This window comes from Carcharodon carcharias, chromosome 7 (assembly GCF_017639515.1).
Source record: "Carcharodon carcharias isolate sCarCar2 chromosome 7, sCarCar2.pri, whole genome shotgun sequence".
Taxonomy (NCBI): domain Eukaryota; kingdom Metazoa; phylum Chordata; class Chondrichthyes; order Lamniformes; family Lamnidae; genus Carcharodon; species Carcharodon carcharias.
Window position 1 is genome coordinate 161,341,267 of NC_054473.1, and position 18,760 is coordinate 161,360,026.

At 39.1% G+C, this 18,760-nt stretch overlaps 1 protein-coding gene across 6 annotated transcripts in view; it reads right to left on the reverse strand.

Moving 5' to 3' along the window:
• Positions 1–18,760, reverse strand: part of adat1 (adenosine deaminase tRNA specific 1) — a 64,458-nt gene that overhangs the window by 27,101 nt on the left and 18,597 nt on the right. For all 6 annotated transcript variants that reach the window (XM_041192403.1, XM_041192402.1, XM_041192401.1 and 3 more), the window contains exons 5-7: positions 10,019–10,146; positions 5,485–6,196; positions 1,117–1,262 (exon numbers count right to left, since the gene is read on the reverse strand). In XM_041192403.1, coding sequence (XP_041048337.1) covers positions 1,117–1,262; positions 5,485–6,196; positions 10,019–10,146 — 986 coding nt within the window. The remainder of the gene's footprint in view (positions 1–1,116; positions 1,263–5,484; positions 6,197–10,018; positions 10,147–18,760) is intronic.

Genomic DNA, 18,760 nt, shown 5'->3' on the forward strand with positions numbered 1-18,760 from the left:
TAGTAATATAAACATATTGCTTGGTATCTGCTAGACAGGTGTCAGTTTTCGCCCCACTTCTTGAATGCTCTATTCAAAAAATGCAAATACACTCTCTATTACATATCAAAACTAGTACACGTCAAAGCACCAGGCTAGCTGGCTTTAATCCAATTAAGCCACACCCACAGACTAAATTCCTGTTTTGAAAAAAAAATATTTTCCAATATTATATACATTAATAGCTTCATGACACTAACCGTAACGCTAACAGCATTATAATGAAGCAAATAGGGCTGCAATTACTGGCATCTTCATGGTTGTATTTAAATACGGAAATTGGGAAGTTGCTGTCAAAGGTACCCAGCGTTGTAACAATCCTTGCTGATGGAATCAGCATTGAAAATACATACAATGGCATGAATTTGGAGTACTTGCTCACTAGTTTTCCACAAAAGATGGCAGAAAACGATAGGGTGAGTGCGAATTCAGGTTAAGTGATTTTTTAATGCCATGATCTGTGATAATTATTACCAATCTCTCCAGCTCTGAAAATTTAATTTTGCAAGTTTTGAGGTTAATTCCTTCAGTAGTTAGGGGTTTTATTCTTTTTGTTTTGCTTTCTCTGACTTTTATCTCTTTTAACCCTATCTGTCTTTCTTAATATTTATTTTGCTTTCTACACGATTTAATTATCATTTATATTTCCAGCTTCATACTTCCTGGTTTAGATTTTGCATACTTCAGTGAGGATTCTATAATCTGATTGGTTGAACTGCTTTGCTGTTTCTCATCCTGTGCCAAAGATATTTTGAAGAGAACGGTGTACTGGATTAGACTAGATTAGAGAAAGCCCCAAAAAACCTTGTGGGCAGCTGTCAGTGAGGCGAACAACTGGTGCTGTTCTTGCACCGCTTTTGCAAAACCCAGGACATAATGTGGAATACAATTGATATAGCACAAACAAAGAATGAACCTATGAAACATGATGACTGCATACGAGGGATATATATATACATCCAATGTCATTGAAAAAATACTGCAGTCTTTAAAAGGTTACATGTTTCAAAGACTTTCAAACACCTGATTTGAGACTTAACACTTGTACAAAATATTTTTGAAAAAAAGTTATTCTACCTGCTGCACAAGGTACAATTTTCTCTTTGGTGGAGTCATAGCTGCTTTGTACTGAAGGACGACTGTGCACAAACTCCAACTGTGACTGTAGCAGCATTACATTGTGGACTCTGAATTCTTTTGGGAGTGAGGTAATGTGGCGACATCTGTTGGAACACAGGGGGAAAACAAACGGTAACTCAATGTTTTCTTTAGAAATAGGATATTTGCTGTGTTACCTTTATCAGAGTTCAGGTGATTACATCCTCAATCAATTTATATTTCGACATATGAAGCATATGAAACTCAGCTTTCATGCATTTCCTGTAAACTACTTTGATTACATTTTATTGAATAATAAACAAGTCTTCATTACAACAAAATGATAGTTTAACCTATGATGGATTGTACACAGTTAAGATTTGAGGTTGTTCTTCATTGAAAAAATAAAAGACTTCAGCTCTACAATTAAAAAATTTCGTTTGGCGTTGTGGTCATTTTACAAATCTAAACAACAACCAGGTCTAGCAGTTCAGAGACTCCCAATTTCCAATACAGATTCAAGGTGTAAGTAAAGGTGGGGTTAAGCCTTAGATTGGCAGGCTGATGAAACATAATATGGCCATGTTGCAGCTTTTGAATGCTAAATGGTTTGCAACCACTTCTGCACGAACAAAAAACAACTTGCATTTATACAGCTCCATACATAACTTCAGGATACTCCCGAGTGCTTCACAGTCAATTAATTATTTTTTGAAGTTGTCCCTGTTAAAATGAATGGCAGCCAATTTGCACACGGCAATGTTCCACAAACACCACTGAGATAAATCTTTCACAATTTTATTGAAGGAATAAATGTTGGCCGGATCACCAAGATGATCTTCCTATTCTTCGAATAGTATGTAGGGTCTTTTACATCCACTGTAGAGGGCAGATGAGGCCTTGGTTTAATGGCTCATCCAAAAGACTGCAACATTGCAGAACTCCTTCAGTAATTGTGTGTTCAAATCTCTGGAATGAGGCTTGAACCACAGAGCTATGTTACAGTCATGGCAGTCAAAGGTTGTTCAAAGAGTGAGTGAGCTCTGAACATTGTCCCACACTCCACAGTATTCCAGTTATGAGGCAACATTAACACCAGCCTGCAAAGATGTCACCTGCCTTTCTCTGAGAATAAAATAATTGAAAGTGAAAGTAATTCATTTTGTAATTTCCAGGTAACTGTTAAATTGTAACCCATATCCTCTTCATCCTAGAAACAATTTCAAAAATATTGCAGAGATTATTCAACAGAGAATTTCTGAAGAAAATTATTTGGCTATCTTTTTTAACTTGTAGCAGATTACTTCACTGTATAGAATGTAACTGATTCCTAGATTTAAAAAATGTTTAAACCTCAATACATACGAAAGCTTATATTATTCACAAATACCAAAACTTGGGGTAATTTGATTCCTCGTCAAGTTTGAAGAAAAATGAATGAGTTGTATTTTTTTCTTTTTAATTTTTGGTCTTAAAGACATTTCACCAATACACTATTTTACCAATAAAGGTGAAAAATTATCACAAAAAATCAAAAATTAAGTCCTGCACTTTAACAATACTGCACCCGATTCTGTAAAAATGTGAAGCTTTTGTGCATCTCACTGTAAAAAATACAGCTCTACACATTTAAATGGGTTGCAAATCTGCATTTACTGTCTATCCCTTTTTCCCCTTTAAACAAGTTGCCAATGGTTGGATTATAGCAACTGCTGTAAAACAGATGATATAGATAGCTCAACCACAGCATCTCAGTAATGTATAATGGATTACAGATGGTAGCAAGCTTAAAAACAATACTTCCACTAATGGTATAATTGTATATCTAACTTAACAATAAAACTGAGAAATGGATGTTTTTAAAAATATTTTTGGGGAATATTGCATTATTCTGTGAAGGAGGCTGTGTGTGTGTGTTGTGTGTCTGTATATGATTTAATTAAGCTGAGCAGAGTAATAGGAGACAGATTGCTTGGGGGGTTTAAAACATGGAAAGGATAGAGGCGTTAGGTTTGAGGTACAAGTAAATAGGTTGGATCTAACATTTGCATTTTTAGATAAGTTGAGAGTTTGTTTGAATATCAAAGGGAATTCAGAAGGGACAAGAAACATGTTTGTATCTTGCAGGAGTTCCATAGGTTAACTGGAGTGGGGATATTTTATTGACCCAAATGGAGACATGCAAGATTTTATATTTGGAAGAATTTGAGTTTCAAAGAAGTGAGAGAACAATGGAACCTGAAATGAAAGGGGGAAAAGGCTATTTTAGAGTTACTGTGGAGAGCTTAGGATAGCTCTGAGATACAACTGGTTGAGTTGTTGAACTGGGGCTGTGGAATGTAGCAGCTGGAGCTCTGGGCTGGGAGACGATGCAAGTTTGAATCAGTCTTCAGTCAAGCCAGAAAAGTCTTGGGCTGCAAAAAGCAGTTTTATTCTGAAGTTTAGATTTCCACTGTAGAGTGGAAGAGTCTTACAGGTCGTGTGGTATGCCTTTATTAAAGCTACAGCAATTGGCCTTGGGTAATATTACTGAATTTTTATAGTTAAATATCTTTAAGGGAGTGTTGCCTGGAAGGTGTTTACTTGTGGGTCTGACCAAGTAGAGAATCTTTTGGGAGAATGTGTTGTAAGACTAACCTTAATTGTATAACTATAACCCTGTGTGCTTAAGTTTTCTTTTATTCTTGTTATTAAAACTTTTACTTCTTAATTTTTGAAATCCCAGAAGTGTTACTGGACTCCTTACTGCTGAGATCAGTATGTCGACTTCTCGTTTTCAGAATACAAAGAAAGTATGGCCCATAAGCTAAGTTGCTCTCCGGGATTTGGTTTGCAGGGCAATTAATATCGGCTGTGATCGTAACAGAAACCAAATTATGGCTTTTAGTGTTAACTAAGGGCAGAAACCATAAGTCGGTGTCACCACTTCGCTTATATATCCATGTCAACTAACTTAAGTGGAAAGTGACAAGTAGTAAAATTACAGTCACAACTTTACCCACATATTTCTTCCTTTTTATTCTTGTTAGTTTTGATTACAAGTCTCTCTTGTGAAGCACTGCAAACATTAATTCCAGGCAGCGGCAAGTGAAGCCAACAAAGGAGAGTGAAATTAAGCAAAGAAGTCCTCTTCTTGCTCAGCATGGAAATCAGTTTATGCTTTCATTTAAGAGACGTAAGAAATCCCCAAATACCTTACCCTGATTAGTGTTTGTACCCACTAATATTTGGGAAAAGCCACAATTGTCCGCTTCTGCAATGTTCACTACTCAAATTGCCTGTCCTTATGACAGCTTTACCATTCCACATATTAGGCAGGGTTGGGGGCATGGTGGTGGGGTTAGGGTTGGGGTTCTCTCTAAATCTACATTGCAACCCCTGGTTCACACTGCTGCTCTTCACTTGAGGCAGTTCAAATTTTTCCTGAGTTTCTTGGCATCTCATGTACGCAGTATGCCAGCCAATGGTCAATTAGGGGGAAAAATTCTTTTAATGCACAGTTAACCAGTACCTTTCAACAAAATGGGAAGCAAAGCTGCTGCAGTGCAATGAAAGTGGGATATTGGTCAGATATAAAGAGGCCATCATTTATGTTACTGCAGCTATGGATCTGAAAATAAAACGCAAAAGAGCACAGCATGGCTACAAAAATCACAACTTCTCAATGCCAGTAATCACATGGCTTCTTTCAGGCTGCCAAATTAAACTTGAAAGCATCAAATTTGAGGGCAGTTGTGTGTTGTTGACACATGCCCACTGGGAAAGAATTGAGACTGCCAAAACAGCTGTGTTCTGGATCTTTACCAAACTTAGAGAAAAGAGACTTTCATCCCATCTATTTGGTCTAGATTTGAAATAAGACAGTAAGAGAAAAGGTAGTCTCCCAGACCCACAGTTACATAGTCTCAATAGTATTCTTTACTTTTCAGTTTTTAATGATGGATTGTATTTCCTGTTTCAGCAATGATGCAATCCTACTTGGTTGGGATGACAGCCAAGCATGTCACAGACTCCACTGAGATTTGTAAAATGAAAAGTAGATTGAATTTAGCCAACAGGGTCAGATATATTCAACACACCAGCCCTGCAAAAATAGATACAATTCATCACATTTGAAACATTTGGAGTTAAATGCTGTATGTACAATAGTTTAATGTTGTTTACTCCTGACAATTCAGTTAATTTTTAAGCTTAAAAATTTGAATTATCCAATAAGTGCTACAAATTGAATTATTAGATCGTTTTAATTAACAAATTCTAATTGTTTGGAGTAGTCTGTACCATCACTTCTTCTGACAGGCCAGAATACTTCATATGTTCTTTACAGAAGTAACTTATGAATGTTACCTATCCAGTAAAGCTCTTTTCATGGCCTCCTCACTATATGGACACTGTCCCACTACAATAGAAGAGAAATACAGAGGCTCCTCAAAGAGATGCATGAGAAGTGCTCCTTGACAGCCAAGAATGTTCCAACGAGCAAGTTTATCACTACAGGACATTGATAATGTCCTGTCACCTCTTCCTGGCTTCACCCTCAATGATTCCACGCAGTGGTAGTTAATTCCAGGCTTATGGGGATCCTGAATGCCACCTGGTACACATTTAGCTCCAGTTCGGTATATGTCTGAAACTTTGACCTTCATCCGCCTGGTTTCATCTGCATCCAGTGCAACCGCGTTATGAGATACAACAGTATCATGGCTGCTAAGATGCATTGTTTCTGCAGCACAAATGTGATTATTATTGATCCTGACATCAATAATTCCTTCTGCAGATGGATGACTGGATTTTCTTTCAGGAACACTGCTACTTCCAGACACACAGTCTCCAATTTCATCAACACACTTTACTCTTTTTACAGGGGCCTCTGTGGCACTTTCATCACACTTCCGTTTTTTGTCCTGTGTGTGCTCTTCATTATTTAATAATTGTGCATCTTCAGTGCTTTTATTATCTTGAACAGTGATATCTCTCTGCTCACCGGTCTCTTTTGCTCTCAGTTTTGGACAAGGTCTAATCTCATGTTCTGCTTTTGGGATAATGGAAGCATCACCACCTGCAAATGCAACAGATAAAGGTTTCAATTCAAATCACTTAAAAGCTTTTAATTGTCAAAATTATCTTCACAACCTCACAGGAATAAATACTCAGAGCTCAGAAATCTCAAAACAAATCTGAGAGAATTACTACAAATTAAATACCTAAATCACTAGACAAAATTTGCAATAAATATGAATTCCTTTAAGGCACAAAATCCCCCCAGAAAAAATAAAACAGTGACTAACAAAAGGAGTTAAAGGTAGTATTAGATTAAAGGAAGAGGATTATAATGTGGTTGAAAATAGTAAAGCTTGAAGATTAGGAGGATTTTAGAATTAAAAATAGGACCAAAAATTCAAAAGGAAGTAGAAAAGAGAAAATGACAATAGGGTAGATAAGAAAAGACTGTAAGCTTTTCTTTCGGGATGTAAATAGGAGGAGATTAGTAAAAGCAACTGTGGGCCCATTATAGGCAAAGCCAAGTAAAATTATAATGGGAATAAAGAAATGGTATACACATTTTTTAAAAATTGTATTAGTCTTCAAGGTTGAAGACAAAAAAAAATACAGAAATAATGGGGGAGCAAGGGTCTAGTGAGAATGAAGAACTTAAACTAGGATAGATAAAGAAATAATATTGAAGAAATTCATGGAGCTAAGTGGCAACAAGTCCCAGGGCCTGACAACCTGCACCCTTGTGTTTTAACAAAAGTAGCTGCAGCGATGGTGGTGCATTGGTTTGATCTTCCAGAATTCCTTAGATTCTAGAACGGTTCCCAAGGATTGGAAGGTAGTAAACATAATCCCACAGAAAGGGGGAAAACGGAGAAAGCCTACCATCAGTAGTAGGCAAAATGATAGGAGCTATTATTAGGTAACAGATCACTGAGAAAAATCACAACATGGCTATGCAAAGTCAATGGATTTATAAAGAAAAAATTGTGTTCTTTGAGAATGTAATTAGGATGGTTAAGGAGGAACCAGTGGATGTAGTGTTTATGGGTTTTCAAAAAGCAGTCGATAAGATGCCACACAATAAGTTACTGCACAAAATTAGGACTGATGGGAATGGGGTAAAATATATTAGCATGGATTGAGTATTGGTTAGAACCATAGAAAAATTACAGGGCAGAAAGAGGCTATTCAGCCCATTGTGTCAGCACTGGCCAAAAAGAAACTAGACACTCATTTTAATCCCACTTTCCAGAACCTGGTCCATGACCTTGCAGGTTACATCACTTCAGATGCAGATCCAGGTACCTTTTAAATGAGTCGAGCATTTCAGCCTCAACCACCAACTTAGGCAGTGAATTCCAGATGCTCACCACCCTCTGGGTGAAAATGTTTTTCCCTCATGTTCCCTCTACCAATCACCTTAAATCTATGCCCGCTGGTAATTGACACCTCAGCTCGGGGAAACAGTCTTTCCTGTCAACCATATCTAGGGCCCTCATAATTTTGTACACCTCAATTAGGTCACCCCTTAGCCTCCTCTGTTCTAAGGAAAGCAACCCTAGCCTATCCAATCTCTACTCATAGCTGCAACTTTCAAGCCCTAGCAACATTCTTGAAAATCTCCACTGTACTCTCTCCAGAGCAATTGTGTCCTTCCTGTAATGTGGTGAACAGAACTGTACACATAATTCCAGCTGTGGCCTAACAAGCGTTTTATACAGCTCCATCATTATATCCCTGCTTTTGTATTCAATACCTTGCCCAATAAAGGAAAGCATTCTCGGGCCTGTGGACATGCACTCCAAAGTCTCTCACTTCCTCAACCCCTCTCAGTAACCTCCTGTTTATTGAGTGTTCCCTTGCTTTGTTTGCCCTCTCCAAATGCATTACTTCACACTTATCTGGATTGAATTCCATTTGCCACTTCCTTGCACACTGAGCCAAGCCATTGATATAATTCTGGAGTTGACAGCTATCCTCTTCACTATCAACTACATAGCCAATTTTTGTGTCATTTGCAAATTTCCCAATCATGCCTCCCACATTTAAGTCTAAATCATTAATGTACACAACAAACAGCAGGGACCCCAACATTGAGCCCTGTGGAACACAACTGGAAACCGATTTCCATTCGCAAAAATAGCCATCGACCATTACCCTTTGTTTCCTGAAACAATTTTGGATCCAACCTGCCACCTTCCCCTGTATCCTACAAGATCTCACTTGCCTGACTAGTTTGCCATGTGGGACCTTGTCAAATGCCTTACTGAAATCCATGTAGACAACATCCACTGCACTATTCTCATCCATCCTCCTTGTTACTTCCTCAAAAAATTCTATTACGTTAATAACAAAACCATGCTGACTATCCCTGATCAATCCGTGCCTAAGTGACAGTTTATCCTGTCTCTCAGAATTGTTTCCAATAATTTGCCCACCATCAAAGTCAGACTGACCACTCTATAATTTTCTGGCCCTTCCCTCAAGTTTTAATGGTCAGAAAACAAAGAGTAAGAATAAACATTTTGGGTTGGCCTGTTGTAACTAGCAAGGGTCCTGCAAGGCTCAAACCTTGGGCCTCAGCTATTTACAATACACACAGGGATAAGGGATTTGAGTATAACACATCCAAGTTCACTGACAATACAAGGTTAGGTGGGAAAGTAAGTGGTGACAAGGAAGCAGAGGCATTAGACAGGTTGGTGAAAGATGATGTAATTGAAACATCTAAAATTCTGAAGGGTCTTGACAGGGCAGAAACTGTAGGTTGCTTCCCCTGGTGGGGAATCTGGAACATGAGGTTATACTCTCAGAATAAAGGGTCATGCATTTAGGACTGGAATGAGAAGAATTTTTTCACTCAAAGGGTTGTGCATCTTTGGAATTCTCTATCCCAGGGAGCTGTGGATTTTCATATATGATAACAACGATCAAAGGACCTATTGAACTGCCTGAAAAAGTGTGGACAATGTAGTTGGCGTGAAACTTTATCAACTATGTGAAATTATATTATAGGACAAAGATAGACACCTGCCCCTTAATTTCATTTAAATAATCCATTGGTTCAGGTCTAAGAAACCAATCTGAAGAATTACTGCAGAACAAATTTTGAAGGAGGGCAATGGCATCAATGATACAATAATTGCTTCACTATAGTACAGTCATGAAACTCTGTTTCAGCTAATTCTATACTCCTTGTAAGACTACTCACCATCACACAAGACCACCTATCTGGCTCTCTTCAAGACTAACAGGGGTAAATTGGAGAACCATAAGGTGACATGCCCTAACCTAAATCAGATATAGACTAAAACTCAAGTACAATTTTTTGTGCAATGTCTGATAGTTGAGCGACACCCCCAACTAACTGTCTTATGAAGAATTAACAAAAATCACCCAACTGCAAGATTGGGACCCAAACTCATGATCTTCTGATTGAGATTCAATGATCTGAATTCCAGACCTATCACACTGCCTCCATAAGTCTCATCCTAACTCTTTTGCTAACATCCACAAACATTTTGCTTGAACCAAGGCATTTAGCTTTAGAAAACATCAACAATGTCCCAATGATCTGTTAGCAGGTAACAGCTTTTGTGGGGTGAAATTGAATGGATTGACTGAGTTTTCCACCTCAACTCCTGCAAAACTACATATTCAATAGCAAACTTGATCTCGTGACAACACCAAGCAGGTGTCTGGATGGCTGTGAATCACAAATTGGGATCAATCTGCAACTAGATCACAGTTAAGTGAGCTGCATATTTATGTAGAAAAGCAGATTTGTTTCAAATATCCACACTTTTTCCTGAGACTGCTTTAAGATGTTCCCAAAATTAGAATAAATAATAAAAAAGCTGTAATATTATTTAGATTTACTCACATGGAGTGTGACTCATAAAAAATACAAAGGAGATGCCTGGCTTCAGACTCCATTTTCCTTTGTGTCTGCCTGCAACCAAGATGCTATTTTTCTCTTTAAATGCCTCTTTAAGTTGATAATATAAATACCTGCAGCACAGAGAAAGAAATAAAAATGTACAATAACATGGTAATTTCACATTTTCTTATTCTTGTACATGTTTAATATCTGTCAAAAGGTGTGTGCCTAATACCAATGTTTTCAAATAGTAGGTGAATGCAGTGTTCTATTAGCTTATACTCAGAGAATGGGAGAAAGGAGGACAAGGAGACAACAGCAGCACTTAAAAAAGCAAGAGGAGGAGAAGGACCCGAAAACAGGCAGCACCTAAAACAGCTATCCAATCTGTGGCTCCAGAGTGGACCAACTGTGCTTTGATATTTGAATTGTAGTAGTAAAGTTCACTAATAGTAGAAAAACTTATTAGATTGATTGGTAAGTATTTTCTATTTATCTTAACTAGGGTATTTTAATCAGGGTAAGTAAAACATTCGTTGAAATAAGAAAATAAGCACATGCAGGACTGGAGACATTAATTTAAAGTTAATCAGTAAAATAATTAATCACGATAAAGATGGTAGGGCAGGTAATGTGCGGCAAGTGAAGAATGTGGGAGCTCGTGGACATCTGTGTGATCCAAGGCAAACATATCTGCAGTATCTACTGCTGGAGGAACTTCTGCTCAGAGTCATTGAGCTGGAGACTGAACTACAGATACTGCAACACATCAGGGAGGGGGAAAGTTACCTGGATGCTTTGTTTCAGGAGGTGGTCACACCCCTTAGGATAGGGTCATCTGATTTTATCCATGGCCAGGGACAGGAGGGTGTGAGTGAGGCAGGTATGGGGATCAAGAACGTAGATGTGTAAGAGCTTCAGCCCTTGCAATTGTCCAAGAGGTTCGAGGTTCTTGCAGCCTGTATGGACGAATGCATAGGTCGCAGGGTGGATGAGCGAACTTACCATGGCACCGTGGTACAGGAAGCGATTCAAGCGGCGGGGGGCAGTTTTAAGTAGGAATGCAGCGGTTGTAGGGGACAGTATAGTCAGGGGGATAGATAGTTCTTTGCAGCCAAAAGCGAGACTCCAGAAAGTTATGTTGCCTGCCCAGTGCCAGGGTTCAGGACAACTGCTCTGGGCTAGAGAAGAACTTGCAGTGAGAGTGAGAGGATCCAGGCGGAGTGGCCTACTCCTGCTCCTAATTCGTATGCTTGTATTATCTGAGCATGAGCAAATTGGAGTAGGGTAAAAGCATGACTCAAAGATTGGTGTGATAGAAATGGGCTTCAATTCAAGGGGCACTGGCACCAGTGCTGGGGAAAATGGGAGCTGTACCATTGCATCCATCTTCACCTGAACTATTCTGGAACCAGTGTTCTGGTGAGTCATATAACTAAGGCAGAATCAAGTGAGGGAAGATGTGATACATTAGAGAGGGCAAGACAAGAGATCAAGGTAGCAATAAGGGAATTGGTAACCTGAGTGTGGCAGGAACAGACAGAGCATACAAACTTAAGAGTATAAATTGACAGCAGAAATGAAAGTAAAGAGGTGTGACCTAATTGCCACTATGGCTGCAGAGTGCACAAGGCTGAGAACTGAATATTCAAGGGTAATTCAACGTTTAGGAAGATTAGGCAAAAAGGAAAAGAAAGTGGGGTAGCACTGTTAATAAAGGATAAGATCAGTACATTAGAGAGGAACTGAGATTGGAAAATCAAAATGTATACTCAATATCAAAATGCAATGGCCATGGAGTTGAGGATTATCAGATCAGCCATGATCTCATTGAATGGCAGAGCAGACTATATAGGCCGAATGGCCTACTTCTGCTCCTACGTCTTGTAGTCTTATGGGTTCAACTCCCATTTTGCTCAGTTCCCAATGATAGAATCTTCTAAATGGCAGTCCATCAGTTTGGGTACATTTAAGAAACAGCAAGGGGCAGCAAACATTGGTAGGAGTTACTTATAAGCTACCAAACAGTAGTGGTAATGTAGGGCACTGTATAAATCGGGAAATTAGAGGTGTATGCAACAGTAATCATGGGGGTCTTCAATCCACATATAGACTGGGTAAACCTAATTCGTATTAATGCTGTGGAGGACAAATACCCGAATGCATACAAAATGTTTTTCTTGAGCATTATGTTGAGGAACCAATTAGAGAACCAATTAGGCTATTTAAGATCTAGTATTGTGCAATGCGAAAGGGCTAATTAATAATCTTGCTGTAAAAGTGCCTCTAGGGAAGAATTACCATAATATGATCGAATCTTACATCAAGTTTGAAATTTGAAGTTCAATCCAAAACTAGAGACTTAAATCCAAACAAAGGAAACTACAAAGATATGAGGGGAAAATTGGCTGTGGTAAATTGTAAAACTACATTAAAAGATAAACAGGCAATGGTTGGCATTTAAAGAATTAATACATGGTTTACAACAAATTTACATTCCTTTTGAGACAAAAAAGCCCAGCAGGAAAGGTGATCCAAACTATAGCTAACAAGGGAAATTAAGGATTATATTAAATCAAAGAAAGAGGCTTATAGAGTTGCCAAAAAAGTAGTAAGCTCGAGGATTGGGACCTTTTTAGAATTCAACAAAAATGGACCAAGAAACAGAATATGAAAGTAAATTGGCAAGAAATATAAAAATGGACTGTAAAAGCTTCTATACGTAGATAAAAAGGAAAAGATTAGCAAAGACAAATTTTGGCCCACTACAGGCAAAGAAAAGTGAATTTATAATGGGCAATAAGGAAATGGCAGAGAAACTAAACAAATACTGTGTGTTTGTGTCCATGGAGGAAGATATAAAAACCCTTCCAGGAATATTAGAGAACCAAGGGACTAACAAGAATGGGGAACGGAAAGAAATTAATGAGACTGAAAGTTGATAAGTCCCCTGGACCTGATGATCTAAGCTCCAGAGTTTTGAAAGAGGTGGCTCTAGAGATAGTGGATGCATTGGTGGTCATCTTCCAAAATTCTATCGATTCTGGAATGGTTCCTGCAGATTGAAAAGTTAGTATAAGGGTGTTCAGCATAGCAAGGGTTAAATGTGGGACCGAGGAAACAGTACCACCCACATGATGATTTGAAGAATCTCATGATTATGGCCAGCATGAAGACAGCACCTAGGCGTGTACCTTGGAGATGTATATATTGTGTTACTAATAAACACAATGTGAAACCACACAGGCCTCCAGAGACACTGAACAATGGTGGTAGTAAATGAACAAACCCATAACCTAGAAGCTAGAGAAGGATCCCAGAGCATGAAAAAGTAAAGAAATTGCAGTCTGACCTGTGAGAAGTGCGCCTAAACTGAAGAGAAAGCTGGAGGTCACCTAAAAAAGCCCCATTGTCAGGCCTGACTGAACTCAGTGTCATAGGGCCTAGCCAGATCACAAAAGGCTGAGCAAAATTCAAAAAGGAAAAAAGGCTCAAAGGCAGAGGAAAACCCACTATCCAGATGAAAAGCCAGACCTCATTGAATGTAGAGTCATAGGACTAAGCCAGAGGCTGAGCAAGGTTCCAAGAGAAAAAGAGGAGAAGAGAAAGCTCCAGTGTAGCTAAGGACTCCACAAGATCTCGTGGAGGTCCACTGTGAGTAACCACAGATTGCAGAGTAAAAGGACCTAGCCGTAATGAGCTTTTAAAAAAAGTCCAAGCCCGTTTCTGAAACCACAGCGGCCAGCCCGGGTTCAGAATTGGCACTATACCACATGGCGGCCGAGCTTGTTTAAAAGATAAAAAAAATCAGAAGATTTAAAAACCTCAGCCAAAGCCGGGAATTGATTATGCACCCGAAAATCCTCCAAGATCACAGGGAAGGACCCAAATCATTGATTTAATAAATCACAGCAGAAAATAAATCCCAAAAAATTTGGGACTGCGATCAGAGCAGGAGTCCGCAGGACCCAACAAACATGGAAGAGGAGAGAAAAACAGCTGCTGGGGCGCCATCTTGAATAAAAATTAAAGCTATATTCCCCCGTTATGAAAAACAGCCATGGATAGTAAATTAAAACTACCAGATCAATTTAGGCTGATACAAGATGCAAAATTGGGTGTCATGGAGAAAAAAAATTAAGTTACCAGAGTAAAACAGAATTAAATAGGAAATTGGAGGAAGTCCAAGTTTATACAATTTTGTACTTACTTAGTGAAATTACAGACAATATATCATAAGGTACAGATGAAACCTCAGCCACGTTTGCTGGGGTATTAAAAGCCTTTTAAACTCCAAGGGCTGAATTTTGCCATCGGCGAGCAGGGGGCGGGGCCCACTCGCTGACGTGCAAAATGACGCGGGATGACGTTGAGGGGAACCCCCGACGTCATCCCACCCCATTTAAATCTTCAGGAAGGCGGGGGCACAGCAAAATCAGCCTCCAATTGAGGCCATTCACAGGATAATTAAAACAATTAAAGGACCTGCCCGTCCAACCTTAAGGTTGGTGGGCAGGCCAGGAGCCCCGGCGGGCTTCTGTAAAAACATGAAACCACATCCATCAGCGGGGTGAGGTTTCATGTAGGGTTTAAAAAACTTTAATAAAGCTTTAGTGAAATTTATTAACGTCCCATCTCATATGACATTGTCACATGAGGGGAACATGTTAAGGACTTCTTTATTTTTCTTTTTTTAATGTTTGTACAAGTGTAAGCGATCTCCCTGAGGCAGCACTTAGCCTCAGGGAGATGTGCGCTCTTTCGTGCGCATGCACAAAAGAGCACACTTCTCGCTGGAGATTGGGTGGGCCCACCCACCCAGTAGGCAGAAAATTCTACCCCAAGTTACAGAGAGCACAGACTTTATGGAACAACCCCTATAAAGCACCAAAAGGACAAGGAGAACTCAGGCTGAGGAAGACAATACCTAAGCAAGCCACAAGATGTTGGCAGACCATGTCAGCACAATGCAGTGCACGAGCCAAAAAGTTTAGGGCAGAGAAAAGAGGCTGAGAAGCAGCAGAAAAGCGTAAAAATAGAACTGTTTGAAAATGCCGACACATTACCCAAACTGCAACAGCAGATGGCAGTGCAGAGTGACATGGCTGTGAATGAAGGAAAACTATCTGATGTAACCCAAAAAAACAAAACCCACAAAAAGTAAATAAAGCTATTCCACAGGAAAATGTTTGTATCAAACCTGAGCTGGAAGAACTCAACCAAAAGTACAGCCAGGCACAACAGCAAGCAAGAAAGTTGTTGTTGCCTTGAAAGGGTCTTTGAAGAATCAATACATACCCCTGGAAAAACATGAGTTAAAAAAGATGCTGAATACTACTTCAGGAATAGCTGTGTTGGAACTATCAGTAGCGACAAAGCAACACACGAATGTGCAATGTGAACTGTCAAGAGGTCAACAGGGAGACGAACAGTTGGAAGAACAGTTGATTGTCCTTTACGATCAAATGCAAAAGGAGTACATAAACTTCAGCAGCAAGAAGAAATGAAGACTGCCTTGAATAGCAGAATGAAAGAACAGCAGAACAAAGTTGAGGAGACTCTGTTCTATTACAAGAAAACTCAAGAAGAAGCCATTGAGCTTTGCAAAGAAAATGAAAATCTGTTGAAGGATGTTCACACTACAAGAATCCCTCAGGTCAAAGTTTGTTCTTCTGGAAAATTATGGAGAGAAGCAAAATGAATTTAAAGTCACTCTGAACAAACTAAAGAGCCAAGATAAAAACAAAAAACTGCGGATGTTGGAAATCCAAAACAAAAACAGAAATAAAAACACCTGGAAAAACTCAGCAGATCAGATAGCATCTGCGGAGAGGACCACAGTTAACTAAACAGCCACTTTGCAGGGAAGATTCAGCAATGTTCAGTCTTCCAGAAGGAAGCCAAGACAGGTAAGAAAGAGACTAAAGAGCTGAAGAACCAGTTGAATAGAAAAGAGAAGGCATTGAAAGGAAAAGCCATAGAATTTTCCAAGCTGTGCGCAGATACTGAAGCCATAAGTAGCACAATTGCAGAACTGAAACAAGTTAAGCCTTCGCTGGAGACAAAACCAGCCAACAGTAAAACCAAAATGAAGGATAAGGACAAAGCTCTGCTGCACACGGAAAGAAAAAACAGAAATAATATCAGAAAATGTAAACCCGACGATGAATTTCAAGGAACCAAAAGGAAAAGCACTGGATGCCTCAAACTTACTGAGAATCATTGAGTTGTTGAAAAATTACATAGCTGAAATGAAAATCAAGAACCTAGAATATTAAGGAAATCTTAGCATTGCACTTAGAAAAGCACAGTACGGTTAAAACAAGCCCATGTGGTTTTATGAAAGGGAAATCGATTTGACAAATTTATTAAAGGTTTTTGAGGATGTAGTTAGAAGGGTAGAAAAAGGGGAACAGTAGATATTGTAAGATGGCCTAGATTTTAGATTTTATTTTAGCAGAATTAGTGTGCTTGCTTAACCTGACCATTTCATTTTAAAGGTTTTTTTACAAACAAATATTCTGCAACAAACCAACTAGGTGAAGTCACCATTTTGTGCTGACACTTTATCCGAAAAGAAGCCATGTTGGCATTGCTAACCTTTTTTCAGCAAGTTAATATAGTAACTGTAAAATAGGCACTGACTAGCAACAGATGCTTGTATTGGAATCGTAGCTCAATTTCCCTGTAATTGAAGGATACACAATTAATAAAAAGTTAAGAGTCATATATTTATTTCTGTATTTCCTGCTAATATTCCTATTTTAGGATTAAAGTCAGAAACTTAACAAGTGCTGTAACATCAGCTGTGAGAAAGAAACTTACACTATCCAACATTGGCTGTTCTTCTCTCCACAGATGCTGACAGGCCTGCTGAACTTTTCCAGCATTTTCTGTTTTTATTTACAAATCAGAATTTATGCCTCAGTTCCAGTTGGGGCAATCATGACAGAGGAGTTTCGCAAAGCTCCTTCCTCACTTCCCTTATTTGAGCACTTTTGTCTGCGCAACTGTTCTAGCAGCACTCTCTCCATGACTGCTGCCCTGACAAAGTCCAAGCAATAATCGCTGCATCAAAGATTGCAAAAATCATCAAGACATATGGAGCAAAGCAAATACAGGTCCAGCTATGATTGAATTCAGTGGCAGAATAATCTTGAGGAACTGAATGGCCTTCTTAATGCAATCAGGCAGAGTTAATATGGTGTTATGAAAAGGAAATTGTGTTTGATTAATTTATTAGAGTTCTTTGAGAAGGAACAAACAACATGGATAAAGGGGAACCTGCGGATGTACAGTGCTTAGATTTCCAGAAGGCATTTAACAAGGTGCCACATCAAAGGTAACTACACAAAATAAGAGCTCATGGTGTAGGGGGTAAACATATTAGCCACGGATAGAGGATTGGTTAGCTAACAGGAAACAGGCAGGAGGTACAAATGGGTCATTTTTGGATTGGCAAGGTGTAAGTTAGAATTTGGAATGCACTTTTTTTATTCATTTACGGGATGTGGGCGTCTCTGGCTAGGTCGGCATTTATTGTCCATCCCTAATTGCCCTTGAAAAGGTGGTGGTGAGCTGCCTTCTTGAACCACTGCCAGACCTTGTAGTGTAGGTACACCCACTGTGCAGTTAGGGAGGGAGGATTTTGACCCAGCGACAATGAAGGAACTGCCTGGAAGTTGGTGGAGGCAGGTTCAATTGAAGTATTCAGAAGGGAATTAGACTGTTATCTCAAAATGAAGAATGTGCAGGGTTACAGGGAGGAGGAGGGGGAAATGACACAAAGTTGCTCATTCAAAGAGCCCGTACAGACACGATGGGCCAAATGGTCTCCTGTGCCATAACAATTTTGTGATCTGTGATTCTGATCTGATCTATTGAACCTCATCAGAACACGGTGTCCTTGACTGTCCCAGTGCTGGTTTAATGAATGGTACCTTGTGTAGTATTAAGATAAAGAATATATCTTAACATAATCATTTGTCTTATGTTTAACGCAAAGTGCGCAAACAGCTAGTAACTGGAAAAACCATATCTTAACATACTGGATTCTTCATTTAAAATTTGGAAGGACATTGCTTACTTGGACCTTTGGGTGCTAAATTGGAATTTTATTTTTTAAAAAGTCATAAGTTCACCATGGAAATGTCAACAAGCATGCCTTTTCCAAGAAATCACCTGATCAGCATGATACTTAAGGGGGGCAGAGCTGTGTGATTGTTTACATTGCAATTACTTTAATTGATGAAAAAAACTGGTTTAAAGGCAAAAAGCTAGTGAGTTACTGGAAATCACATGACAGGAGTGAGCTTTAAGTTTTGGAGCTGTGTTTTTGAATTCAGTTGGAACTGAACTGAAAGTAAAAAGGTGCGCAGTTCAAAGAAGCAGTAGTAACATAAGGAAAAACATTTTCACGCAGCAAGTGGTTAGCATCCAGAATGCACTGCCTGAGAGTGTGGAGGAGGCTGGGTCAAACGAGGCATTCAAGAGGCAATTGGATTATTATATGAAAAGGAAAAAATTGCAGGGCTATGGGATAAAGGCAGGGAAGTGGCACAAGGTGAATTACTCCTTCATAAGGATAGCATTGACATGATGGGCTGAATGGCCTCTTTTTGTGCTGTAACCATTCCATGATTCTGACGTCAACAAAAATTTGAACAGTTGCAAGAGAAAGTAGAAGTTCTCACAAAGGAATGTGAAGAATCTCAGAAACAACTAGCAGAAGCAAAATTAAAGAAT